Source organism: Blennius ocellaris (genome assembly GCF_963422515.1).
Source record: "Blennius ocellaris genome assembly, chromosome: 19".
Taxonomy (NCBI): domain Eukaryota; kingdom Metazoa; phylum Chordata; class Actinopteri; order Blenniiformes; family Blenniidae; genus Blennius; species Blennius ocellaris.
This window is the reverse complement of record NC_137668.1, coordinates 13,951,914-13,962,750: the sequence shown is the minus strand read 5'-3', so window position 1 is coordinate 13,962,750 and position 10,837 is coordinate 13,951,914. Positions and strand designations below refer to the sequence as shown.

At 44.1% G+C, this 10,837-nt stretch overlaps 1 protein-coding gene across 1 annotated transcript; it reads right to left on the bottom strand.

Annotated features, from left to right (window-relative positions):
• Nucleotides 1–219: 219 nt before the first annotated feature.
• Nucleotides 220–7,898, bottom strand: eef1e1 (eukaryotic translation elongation factor 1 epsilon 1). The gene is made up of 4 exons (XM_080514689.1): nt 7,801–7,898; nt 6,924–7,121; nt 4,037–4,132; nt 220–2,060 (listed from the first exon to the last, which is right to left on the bottom strand). Exons 1-4 carry the CDS (start codon nt 7,882–7,884, stop codon nt 1,917–1,919), a joined length of 522 nt encoding a protein of 173 aa, XP_080370815.1. The 5' UTR covers nt 7,885–7,898; the 3' UTR covers nt 220–1,916.
• Between the last annotated feature and the right edge of the window lie 2,939 nt (nt 7,899–10,837).

The following is a 10,837-nucleotide window of genomic DNA, read 5'->3' as shown; positions in this document are numbered from 1 at the left end:
TCACAAGGCTCGCTCAAATGACTGCGAGCTGTTTTTATCCTTCACATCCACTTTGTAACACTTTGCCGCAAACACATAGCGAGCAGTCTGGCAGAACTTGCTCGAACACTAGTCGTCTTCTGGTGGGTTGATGGGAAAACAAATAGTTGAAGAACACAAGAAGCCCACACTGAATAATCTGCGGCGAGATCGGGGGTCATGAGCCGAGTATTCCTTTGATTTATTGGCACAGGATGAACACCAAGTTACATGAGAAAACGGAACCAGAGCTTTGAAACACCAGACGGCAAAAATGTGAAGCCTTGTCAGCAGGGGGGAATTAAGTAAAGCGCAGCTGAAGAGTCAGCATTTAACTAGAGAAACAGAAAATCTGAAGAGATTTCAATGACATTGCCCGCCCTCATGAAAGTATTACAACAGAAAATTGATGACAGAAATGGAAGAAACTAATCAATAAGAGGCTTTGCAATGCCACCATCTCATTTTTTCTTCAAAAATTTGCTCAATATTTTATTACCTTTATTATGTTAACACACAGCTGTGCCACCGTTGCCTTGACTCGATTGTTAATTGTGCTAATAGCCAACATCCAGCAAACAGCAGAAAGGCTTTCAAGAGGCACAGATCATTGTTCACATGTCACAAAAAGATCCCTGGGCCTCTGGGTGCTCTTTTTCTCTGCATGGCCTCCCTCCCTCCCTCCCTCCTCTGCTCTGCTCGCTCGCTGCCTCCCTTCGTCCTTCTCTCTGCAGTAGCCCCCGTGGGAGCAGGAGGGTTGAAATGACACACAGTGGCTGACTGTCGCCCAGGGGCCTGGGTTCTGGCCTTGGCTGGCTGGATCTGTGTGGCAGCTGGTGAGCCCGCTGCCCTCGCTCTGGCCTGCAGCATCAACAGTGGTGGTAGTGGGACTGATTGGAGCCTCACTCTGATCTCTGACTCTGGGGCTGACGCTCAACTGCTCACTGCTGCCCATACGACTGGTGGCGAGGAAGTGGAACGGAGAGCAACGGATGTAATCAGGAAGGAACGAAAAGAAAAGAAAGAAAAGGAAAAACGTGCATACGCGCGCACACACACACGAAGAGAAACTAAAGCGTCCGGTGGAATAGCCGAGAGACGCACGTAAAAAATGTACACGCTGAATAAATAACGTGTCTGAAAGGCCGATTAGATGCCACAGGGCAGAGAGTTGGCAGAACAATATGGACTGTGGTCCGCGGGGTTATGATGTACAGCCAGCGACCACGTTAATTTAGACCAACTGTGCAGAGAAGCGCTGAGGTGGCACAGAGGAGAGTCGCATTTCCCAAGGACATATTGTACTACCAGTTCGTTAACATTTTAAGTTGTTATAATACTCAAACAAAAATCTTTTAATAAATAGAAACACGTTTGGTTTTTTTACCATGATAGCAGCCCTGCAAACAATCCTCCTTTTAAATAAGACATCCAAGAGTCACACCAAATACATAATGTCACTGGCTCAATTCACTGCCGCCTTCTCAATGATGGATAATTAAGATTTCTTATAAGTAGTGTTAACATAGCACTGAGGCGCTAAGGTGACAGATTAACTTCTTTCGTCTTCTCCCAACCCTTCTTAAAGCCAACGGCCAATGCCACAGGGGAAAATAAAGATTAAAAACACTGAGATTGTTTTAAAAATATGACCTGAACTACTTTTTTTTTTATTAGCAATCATTCCCTTGATTGTACCTCATACACAAACATATTCTTCTCCCTCAATGGACATCCAAAGAGTAAACAGAACAAAAAAAAGGCAGGAATTAATAAAAAAAGAAAACTGTGACGGTGCGGAAACATCCTTGTGAGACGAATGTAACTGGTTTGCCCACGTCTGTTCCGGAGGACAGAACGTTTACGACGGGTCGGGGTGAAGGAGGAGGGAGGAGGACTCAGTGGTGTCTGCCCGTGTAAATTCTGTTCCTGAGCACAGCTACTGGAGGGAGGTGGTGCCGCACACCTGGGTAGTGCTGGACGTGGTCGAACCACCTGGTTACGTTCATGTACTGCTCCTTCTCCTGGATGGACAAGTCCCCCTGCGTGACACAAGAGAGGGCAACACCTGGGTATTCGAGGGAATCGACACGAGGCAACGCTGGCGAATTCCATTCAAACGAGGAAGTGATCCGTTTCTGTGTGACTGTATGTTTATATGATGTTCTGATGAGGGAAGGAACACATAAAATACTAAATGTAAAGACAATCAGACCTGTACCACCAAATTTGAAACATAAAGGAAGTCTCAAAATAAAAATACGGACGAGTTGGGAGTCAAACCAAAATGGTGAAATACCGTCTTACAACATATTTCACGTCAATGCGCTCCGATGTTCCTTAACCTCACATTACCCATTTCAGCTCTAGTACAGAGGTGGCCTATTTATTCATATCCACTTCAAAAAAAATTACCTTTTGAAAGAATCTATATGTGTGATGCAGCCCGACCTTCCTGCACATCTTTGGCACCTTTTGTTTTTTGTTTTTGTTTTAATCCCTTGCATTTTGAAGCTTTTCACTCATGTTCTTTGACTTTATTTACTTTATTAATTGCAATAATGTTCTGTGGTGAAATTTATGAAGTAGACGATTATTGACTAAATAGTTTCCTTGAGTACAAAACGAGCAACACAAAAACGTTCCTATAGTCATGACCTGATTGTTAACAATTATACTTCAAGTATTTTGTTGCTGTCACACTAATTTGTCTCGTTTTTCCCCCTTTTCATAGCTTTGAGTCAAAGGAAGAAAAAATATCCATCACGAGTACCTTCATTCTTTAAAGAACAACTTTAACAGGTGTCAAATATAGTTCACGAGCATTTTTACTGATAGAATTTCACTATTATGTAAAGGAAAATGACGGCCCGTCAAAACCTGGGGAATTAAAATCCATGCAGTACATTAAATGCTGTCACTCTTCCCGAGATGCATATTTGAAGCTGTGCTTTACTTTTATACCACAAAATAGATGCTCATGTTGTCTGTGGTGCCAAAAGATAAAACAATCAGTAAAACTTCTATTGTGGCATTTAAAACTAAAAGAAAAGACTCAGAGCGATGCCTCGGACAAACACTTTCATAATGGATAAAGTAAACGAAGTGAAAGTTTTGCAGAACTGGGATATTTTTCTGTTTTTGCTCAATGCAGGTGGTGAACTGTTCTGTAAAAACACGATTCACACAAATGTCCTTGGATGATAAATGTTATTAGGCGCGTAGATTTACGGCATCTAATTAAGTGGAATATGGAAATCCCCCAAACGGACAACATTCCAGCCTAAAACCACCAGTCAGGTTTAATGTCCATGTAACGTTGCCTTCCATGAATTGAACATCAGCGCCGGCTGTGGTTAAGGGTTGGGTTCACTGACCTCCTGTCCCCGAGGTTAAAAACCACCCTGATTGGAAACCAAAGTGACGCTGGCCTGCCTGGTGGCGGGGGGGCAACCTTCCATCTCCGCCACATCCACTGACATCTCTCAACATGTGATCTCCCCCCCCCCACTCCCATTTCTGGACTTACTCTTTTTTCCCCCCCTCCATCCTGTAAGGCGTAACAAACTTACTTGTCCCTGGTCTGAGGCTAAAGACATCACTTTATGCCACATCGCTTTATTTGTTTGAGGAGAAGTGAGATTGTGTTTGTAGTCCCAGTGTTTATTGCCAAGTTGTTGCCGGTGCCCGACAGCCATATGACTGGTCTTATTGTGCGTTGTGTGCGATGACAAATTACTGATTAAAGTTGTGGTTTGATGGAAGTGAGAGGTGATCGAGAGGGAAAAGAGACGAGTCCTTGTTAAACGGGGGGAAAAACATGTACGCGCACAAAACAGGCCAATCTAATGTGTGTTTGCATGGAACATGTGATGTTAGACAACTTTGTAACTGTACTGAACCCGAGAGAAATCTTTGCAAAGCAAACCTGAAAGAGTTGATGAAACAATCCAGAAAGGATGCACCGAAAACCTTTGATTCATTTTGAATACAAGTGTAGATTCTAAACGTGACTTACGATGAGTGGATGGATTCCATAATACATAAGTGTATCGGCTACGGTGAACTGGTTCCCAGCCAGGTAGACTTTATCTTGCAGGTAGAGATTGAGGTCCTGAAAGAGGGCATAAAAAAAAAACAACCCCAAACAATGTTATGCAAATTGTCCCATTACTTATGATAATTTATGCATTATTGTCAGCACTCAGATGTAAACACGCTTGTCTTCACATGACAGATGAATACATTACGAGAATCGCTAATGAAGCCTCCTTAAAGAGAAGAGACAATGTTGTTAAACCTATGAGCCGCTTTGCATCCCATTTTCAAAGCTCCCGCAAAGCTAACTCGGCTTTTACGAAATATTAGGCTCTTAATGGACACTGCAGACCCTAACGGGGACACGGCAGCAGGTTCATTAACCTATATGTCTGTGGGTGCGTGAGGTATGGGAGTCTGGATGCGAGCTTGCGTGTGTGAGTCTGTGTGCTGTGCTGTGTGGATGGGAAGAACGCGTAACCTGAGGGGGTATGTCATGTCTCCCCATGACTGGCGACTTAGCACAGATGCCGTACGAAAAACAGGCTATTTGTTTACTCCGCTAACGAATGACTGCAACTCTCGCTTGCAAGTCTAATGAAGCCGTCTGTAAACTTGGGGCGGGCATTTTGTGTGTTTTCTCCGCTCGCGTCTGTGCATGCAAAGTTGTGCATGGAAGTGCTGGTCCCAGGGGAAGGACCATCTTTAGCACTTGTACAATGTGCAACGGGAAAACTCCACACACACTAACACACACACACACACACACACACACACACACACACACACACACACACACACACACACACACACACACACACACACACACACACGGATATAAACACACACCCTCACGCACAGAGCATCTTGAGGGCAAATGGAGTTATTGTGCGGCAAGAGTGGGTGATGCCAAACAAGGCATGAAGACTGCAGACTTCCTCCCTGTCCACAATCAGATCCTTGCTTTTCTTAGCCTACAGCCATGGAGCTGAAGCCCAGTCGAGCATCAGAGGGGAATCAGCTCTCCTGTCCCCCCCCCTCCCCTCCCCCCCCACAGCACATGGAGCTCCAACCTGGGTGGCTTTCTACCTGCTCCCACTTTAAATTAACATTCATGTGGCATTCGTCTACATACATTGAGTTGTTAGTGTTTTACAGGCTGAGACGAGCTGAGCTGGTATTTTTTACTGGACAGTCTGAACACTGCACAATATTTGTGTTTTTTTTTCCCAGCTGCATTGATGCGCGTGCCAATGTGCCCGTTTATACTCTCCTTTATCCGTACATACTCCAGTGATGTTGGCTGCTGTCATGATACGAAAGAAACTATTTTCCATTGTTGCAGCGTCTCTTTGAGGCAGAAAACAGTGACCTCTGGAGTTTGCACAACTTTCTTCTGTCCCCGTGCCTGCAGGCAACTAATGCTGGTGATGCCCATCTCAGCACTCGAAACTTGAATTTCTGAATACAATAAATGCACAGAATTGGAGAGCTCAAAATGTTTTCTGTGGCGCATGAGTTGATAAGAGTTTTGTGAAAGACGGGATGCTGAAGACACAGTCATTGGCACATGTCAAAAATGGAATAATGGAGCTTTTGCATCACAAAACAAACAACAGGAGTCAAATTCTGTGGCAGCAGGAAGTGCACACAGTGCTCGCCTAATAAGAGGAGCAGAGTCAAACTTTCTTCCGCTTCTGCAGAGTTCAGGGCCGAACCGTTCTGCTTTGATTATGGTGACATTACGTGAGTGACAAGATGTTTATTCGGTAAACAAGTCTCGGCATGAAAGAAAATAGCTATGAATTTCTGATCTGCATCCCGGGGTGATACAGTTTAACAACTCCTGCGGTTGACGTTGTTATGTCTGGATAATTTAACGGGACATGACTGGTGTGCTCAAAAGAAGACCGTTAAGGATGCAGCTAAAGCAGCAGGACAGGACAGGGGGCCACCAGGCACCAGGCCTGAGCTGCTCAGGGCGACTTCCTTCTGTAAGTGGCACCATTAAAATATTTAAGAGGCCTGTCCAGATAACATGCTGCCACACAGCATGACTTCTCAGCCGAGCCACAACAGTGTGTCACGCTGAGAAGTCCGCACACACACACGCACACACACACACATGCAGACACTTCACGCTGACAGCACGGTGCCAAGAGGCGCCTTGCGTCCAGCAGACCGGTGGCTGACGATCCATTTCACACTGACTGGCGTCAGGCACATTAAAGCATTTTTCTCTGTCGCGCGGGGCCATGTCACTGAAGGGCCATACATCAGTCTGTGTTCCTGTCGCTTGTGTCTTAACAAGGCGGATGCAAACCCACACTGACCCAACTGGTGGCCAGAAAAAAAAAGAAAAAAGGCACGAGAAACAGAGATTCCTTGGCACCTCTGCGGTGCACTTGTATAACTCCCACATCGTGACAAGCAATGATGGGATTTGCAGAAATTCCAAATAAAATAAAATTACAATGTAGCACGTGGAACTGTGGGGAATTCACAAAATGTGGTTGACCCCCCCCATCCCCAAACCATCAGAACAACTTTCCTCACCGTGACTAGACAGAAAAATACAGTCTGTTGTAATGTGGTCTCTTCCAGGATACAGCAAGAGCTTGTGCTCTGATTACACTGAAAATATGCAGGAAGGTTGCAAACTGGGAAGTATCAAATTGTGATTTTTCCGATGTTGACATTTTTTAGGTTTTCTTAAGGTAGTGCAGGTTCCAAAAACACGCGTTTTAAGTTCAATTGTTGACTCTATGTGTCTGGGTGTGTGTTGCTGTGTTTACGTCAATACACATTTAAGCCCAATAATGAAACATCACTTGCAATTAAAAAAAAAAAAAAAAAAACATCTTTACCTTCAGAATGGTCTTGATATCTTCCTTACAGCAGCGGTCGAGCTTGGTCACTTTGTACTCCAGCCACTGCTGCACCACCGCCCTGCTCTCTGCGTTGTCCCCAAGAAGCTCTGGACGCTTGGCTTCTTTCACCAGGTGGCAGGCGATGGTTACCTGCCCCACCAGTGGTGGGCCATTATTATTTTGTAGTACTGGAACCTGCGGACATGTCAGGGAGGAGACAGTGAGAGAAAGGTTAATGAAATGTCAAAAAACCCTAATGTTCCCATTAACTATGGGCAAAAAGGAGTAGATCTGTGTGGAGTAAATGACGTCATTGCTGCAAGGATGGCTGGTGGTGATTGGAAATTGACTGGTGGGGCCACGTTTGCGATATTTGGGTGCAATTATGAAAATTTGGTCAAACCATTCGAGTGACAAAGCACATGGGACGTAGGCATGGAAGTTTATGACTAAACTTGAGTCTATAATCGCAGTTTTCATTGGAATTAGACGACAGGAGAGCTGCAATAGTCCAGTGTGGGCAGTGACAGCTGACTGACTCCACCCCCGCTTCATTACGTTTATTACTATGGATGACCAGCCACAAAGCATGGAGCCGCTTCATTGTGCCAACGCGAGGAAATAAGACACCTGGAAACACACGTGCTGGCTGGCTATGTCAGGCGTATCTGAGCGACTGTGTCGTTCAGAGTAACTCAATTCATTTGGACCTGATTAAACAGCGTGGACAAAGCGAAGGAGCCGCAACACTCACGCTTAGCATTTTAGCACAGCCTGCTAGCATCTATGTTGCGCTCATAATAGCGCGCACACTATCGACTAATACGGATATTTATTATTATCCGTGGGCGGTAAAATAAATCAGTCATATCACCTTTTTATCCCCCTGTGTACTGTATTTGTTAGGCTTTTTTAGTCCCAAGTATTTCTCCAGCGACGCGAGCTCTCGCAACGCCATGTTTCTGTGTGTGGTTGGAGGAGGTGAGTGGAGCGCTAATCTGATTGGATGAATGGCTGAAGTCCCGCCTACCACAATTTGAACGACAGTTTATTTCACCAATCAAAACAGGCAGTGTGGCTGTTTCGTTTTGTTGCATCGATGATGACGTGTAAAATAAATAAATTAGATTTTTAAATTATCTAATGGAATAAAATAAAATAAGTGAGACCAAAATGTGTGTGGGGATATTTTATTTACCTTTTTTGCTTGCTTATGTCACTCAACCTCACACAAACAAACAAACAAACAAACCACTTTGAATAGATTAGTTATGATTTACATTTTTTTGTGCAGCTGACATCAATCAACAACTATTTCAACATATCAATATCATGTATTATTTTTTCGGGAATGTTGAGACACACACACACACACACACACACACACACACACACACACACACACACACACACACACACACACACACGCACACACACACACACACACACACACCCTCTTTTTCTTCACATGAATTCAGGGATGTCTGATGCCCAAACACCCCCCACAACAAGGTTGGTTGACCTGACCCACAATAAATGTTAAACAGTCCTGCCAGTTCACTGGAACACACACGTGATCCAAGAATGTTTCTTGTGAGTGTTTGTGGTCAAATGGAATCAAGATGACAGTTGAAAGTCTGGAGTTTGAGTCTTAAGTCCTGCAGCAAAGTTTATTCTGCCCTGCTTGTCTGCTTCTGCAGTGTGTCCTGGCTGTGACATTGTGTGTGTCATGTCTGGTTGGATTTGTACTGTGCCGCTGCGATTTCCCCATAATGAAATGTCAGCTGTCAGTCAAACCTGGGTTTACTAACTATGAGCTGTCCAGGTGGGTGTGTGTGTGTGTGTATGTGCGTGCGCATGCGTGTGCACATGCGTGCGTGTGTGTCAGAGAGAGAGAGAGAGAGAGAGAAAGAGCATGTACCTCTGTCTTCATGTATGACACCACAGAGAATGACAGCTGTGTTGAGACTGTCACACGACAAGCTTTACTTTGATTCCTTGCTGATCCTCTTTATATCAGCTCACCTGGATGACAACACTTGAGGTCATGTCTGTGACTGTGGCTCAGTTAGTAGAGCGGTCCGTCCCTCAAACGGAAAGTTTCAGTTTCAGTCCCACACATCCCCCCTTCCATATGTTGAAGCGTCCTTGGGTGAGACAGTGAACCCCAAAAGAATTGATTGAATGTCACCATTGGTGTGAGAATGGGTCAACGGTTAATAGTGTAAAATGCTTTGCGGTCTGCTGAAGCAGTAGGAAAGTGTTTTACAAGTGAAATTCATTAATAATGTTACCTTTAACTAAGAAATACCAAAGATTGTTTTAGCCAGTGATCACTTTTTTTTCCACTGAGCAAGTGTGAGTGTGACTAAATCTCCTGAATGAATGTACTTCAACTGTTCCACAAAATATTCTACAAAGATTTATTTAACATATATTTTTTTATTCTTGCCTTATACTTGTATTGTAAATATCACCTATTCACTACAATAAAATAAACATACCCTTTAATTGTGACATCATAGTCTCATTGTGACTGTATGGCTCAATTTATAAAAGCGAAATAACCAATATTCAGGACATGTAACATAACAGTTTCATGTTTGAATATCCAAGGTTTTTAGATTTCCATATGACAGCAGCTATACTTCATGTGAACTACTTCCACTGATGTTTATTGCCTTGCACACCCACTGTATCCACAATGTTCCTTTTCACCGCATGCACTTAATATAAGAGAACAGATGATATTTTTATACCCAATTTGTTGAGAAATAGCTGTCCTAGAAAACAAATTAATTATAAGAATGAGTACACAGACTATCACAAATGATTAGATGCCACGAAACAAGGTAAGGCTGATTCTCTGGATTTTTCCTCCCATCCAACCTTCCTTTTTTTGCTGTTTGTTTATTGGCTGCAGCATGTCATACACTTTTACCGTAGAGTCGGGCTTCCATAAATGCATGCCTGCAGCATTAAAATGCGTCTCCTTTAACTAAATGCCTTGAAGCTGCCACATCCTGTCTGTACTCAGGCGGGCTGAGGACAATGATCCCTAGTGCCTGGGACTAACTGTAGCCTGTGGGAGTTTTCTCATACCGATTGTGATACACAATCTGGGGTCACATTAGTAAGGAAATCTACAGTGGGGGTCACCCATACTGCCGACGGGCTTCTCGAGGAAGGCATAGCCATAAACGCAGCCTCAGTCCTGGTAGATGTACCCCCCCCTCTCTTTTTGCCTACTCTGTGGCTTACAATATGCCGTTACACTGATTTGTCTGGCCTGGATGCAGGGCCTGCAGCCCCGCCTGTCTCCTCTGTTACCTTTCATGACCTGTGAAAGCTCTTTGACTGAATCCTGTATTTTAACCACTGAGATGCGTGCAGATGGAAAGACGGGATGGGTTTGCGAGTTGTCGACATGAACGCTGTCACCACAGATTGGTGAAATTGCGTATTGTTGCTCGGTTGGATCCCCACCGTGGAGCAAAGGCGGGGACAGGCGCCAGGCGGTTAGGTGACAGTTTGGGAAAAGGCTGAGAGCTGTGAGATGGAGACAAGACAGGGGTCAGCACATTGCCTGTACCTACAGCTCCTGTCAGATTTTATTTTTGAGTTTATTTTGTCCAAAGCAAACTTGATGAATGACTGAAAAATACAGACTCTAAAAAAACATTTAAACTTTGCGGTGCGAGAGCTTATGGGTTGGCATTCATCCTAATTATCTGTCTGTGAAGGCATCACGGGTAGAAAATCTTTAATAATATTATTCCAGCAATAATGCTTTTTATTACTCGTGTTGTTATCGATTAACTGTCCAGCCTATGAAAAGGTAAGATCTTAAAATTCTGCTCAGATTCACGATCCACATACAGTCACATATTAAAGAGATGCAAGCAGACCGT

Excerpts from the sequence above, each read along its gene's own strand:
- eef1e1 (XM_080514689.1), bottom strand. The coding sequence starts at position 7,884 with ATGGCGTTGCGAGAGCTCGCGTCGCTGGAGAAATACTTGGGACTAAAA. Across the intron at positions 7,122-7,800 it reads GTACACAGGGGGATAAAAAG|GTTCCAGTACTACAAAATAA; the intron begins GTGATATGACTG and ends ACATGTCCGCAG. Across the intron at positions 2,061-4,036 it reads ATGGAATCCATCCACTCATC|GGGGACTTGTCCATCCAGGA; the intron begins GTAAGTCACGTT and ends TGTGTCACGCAG.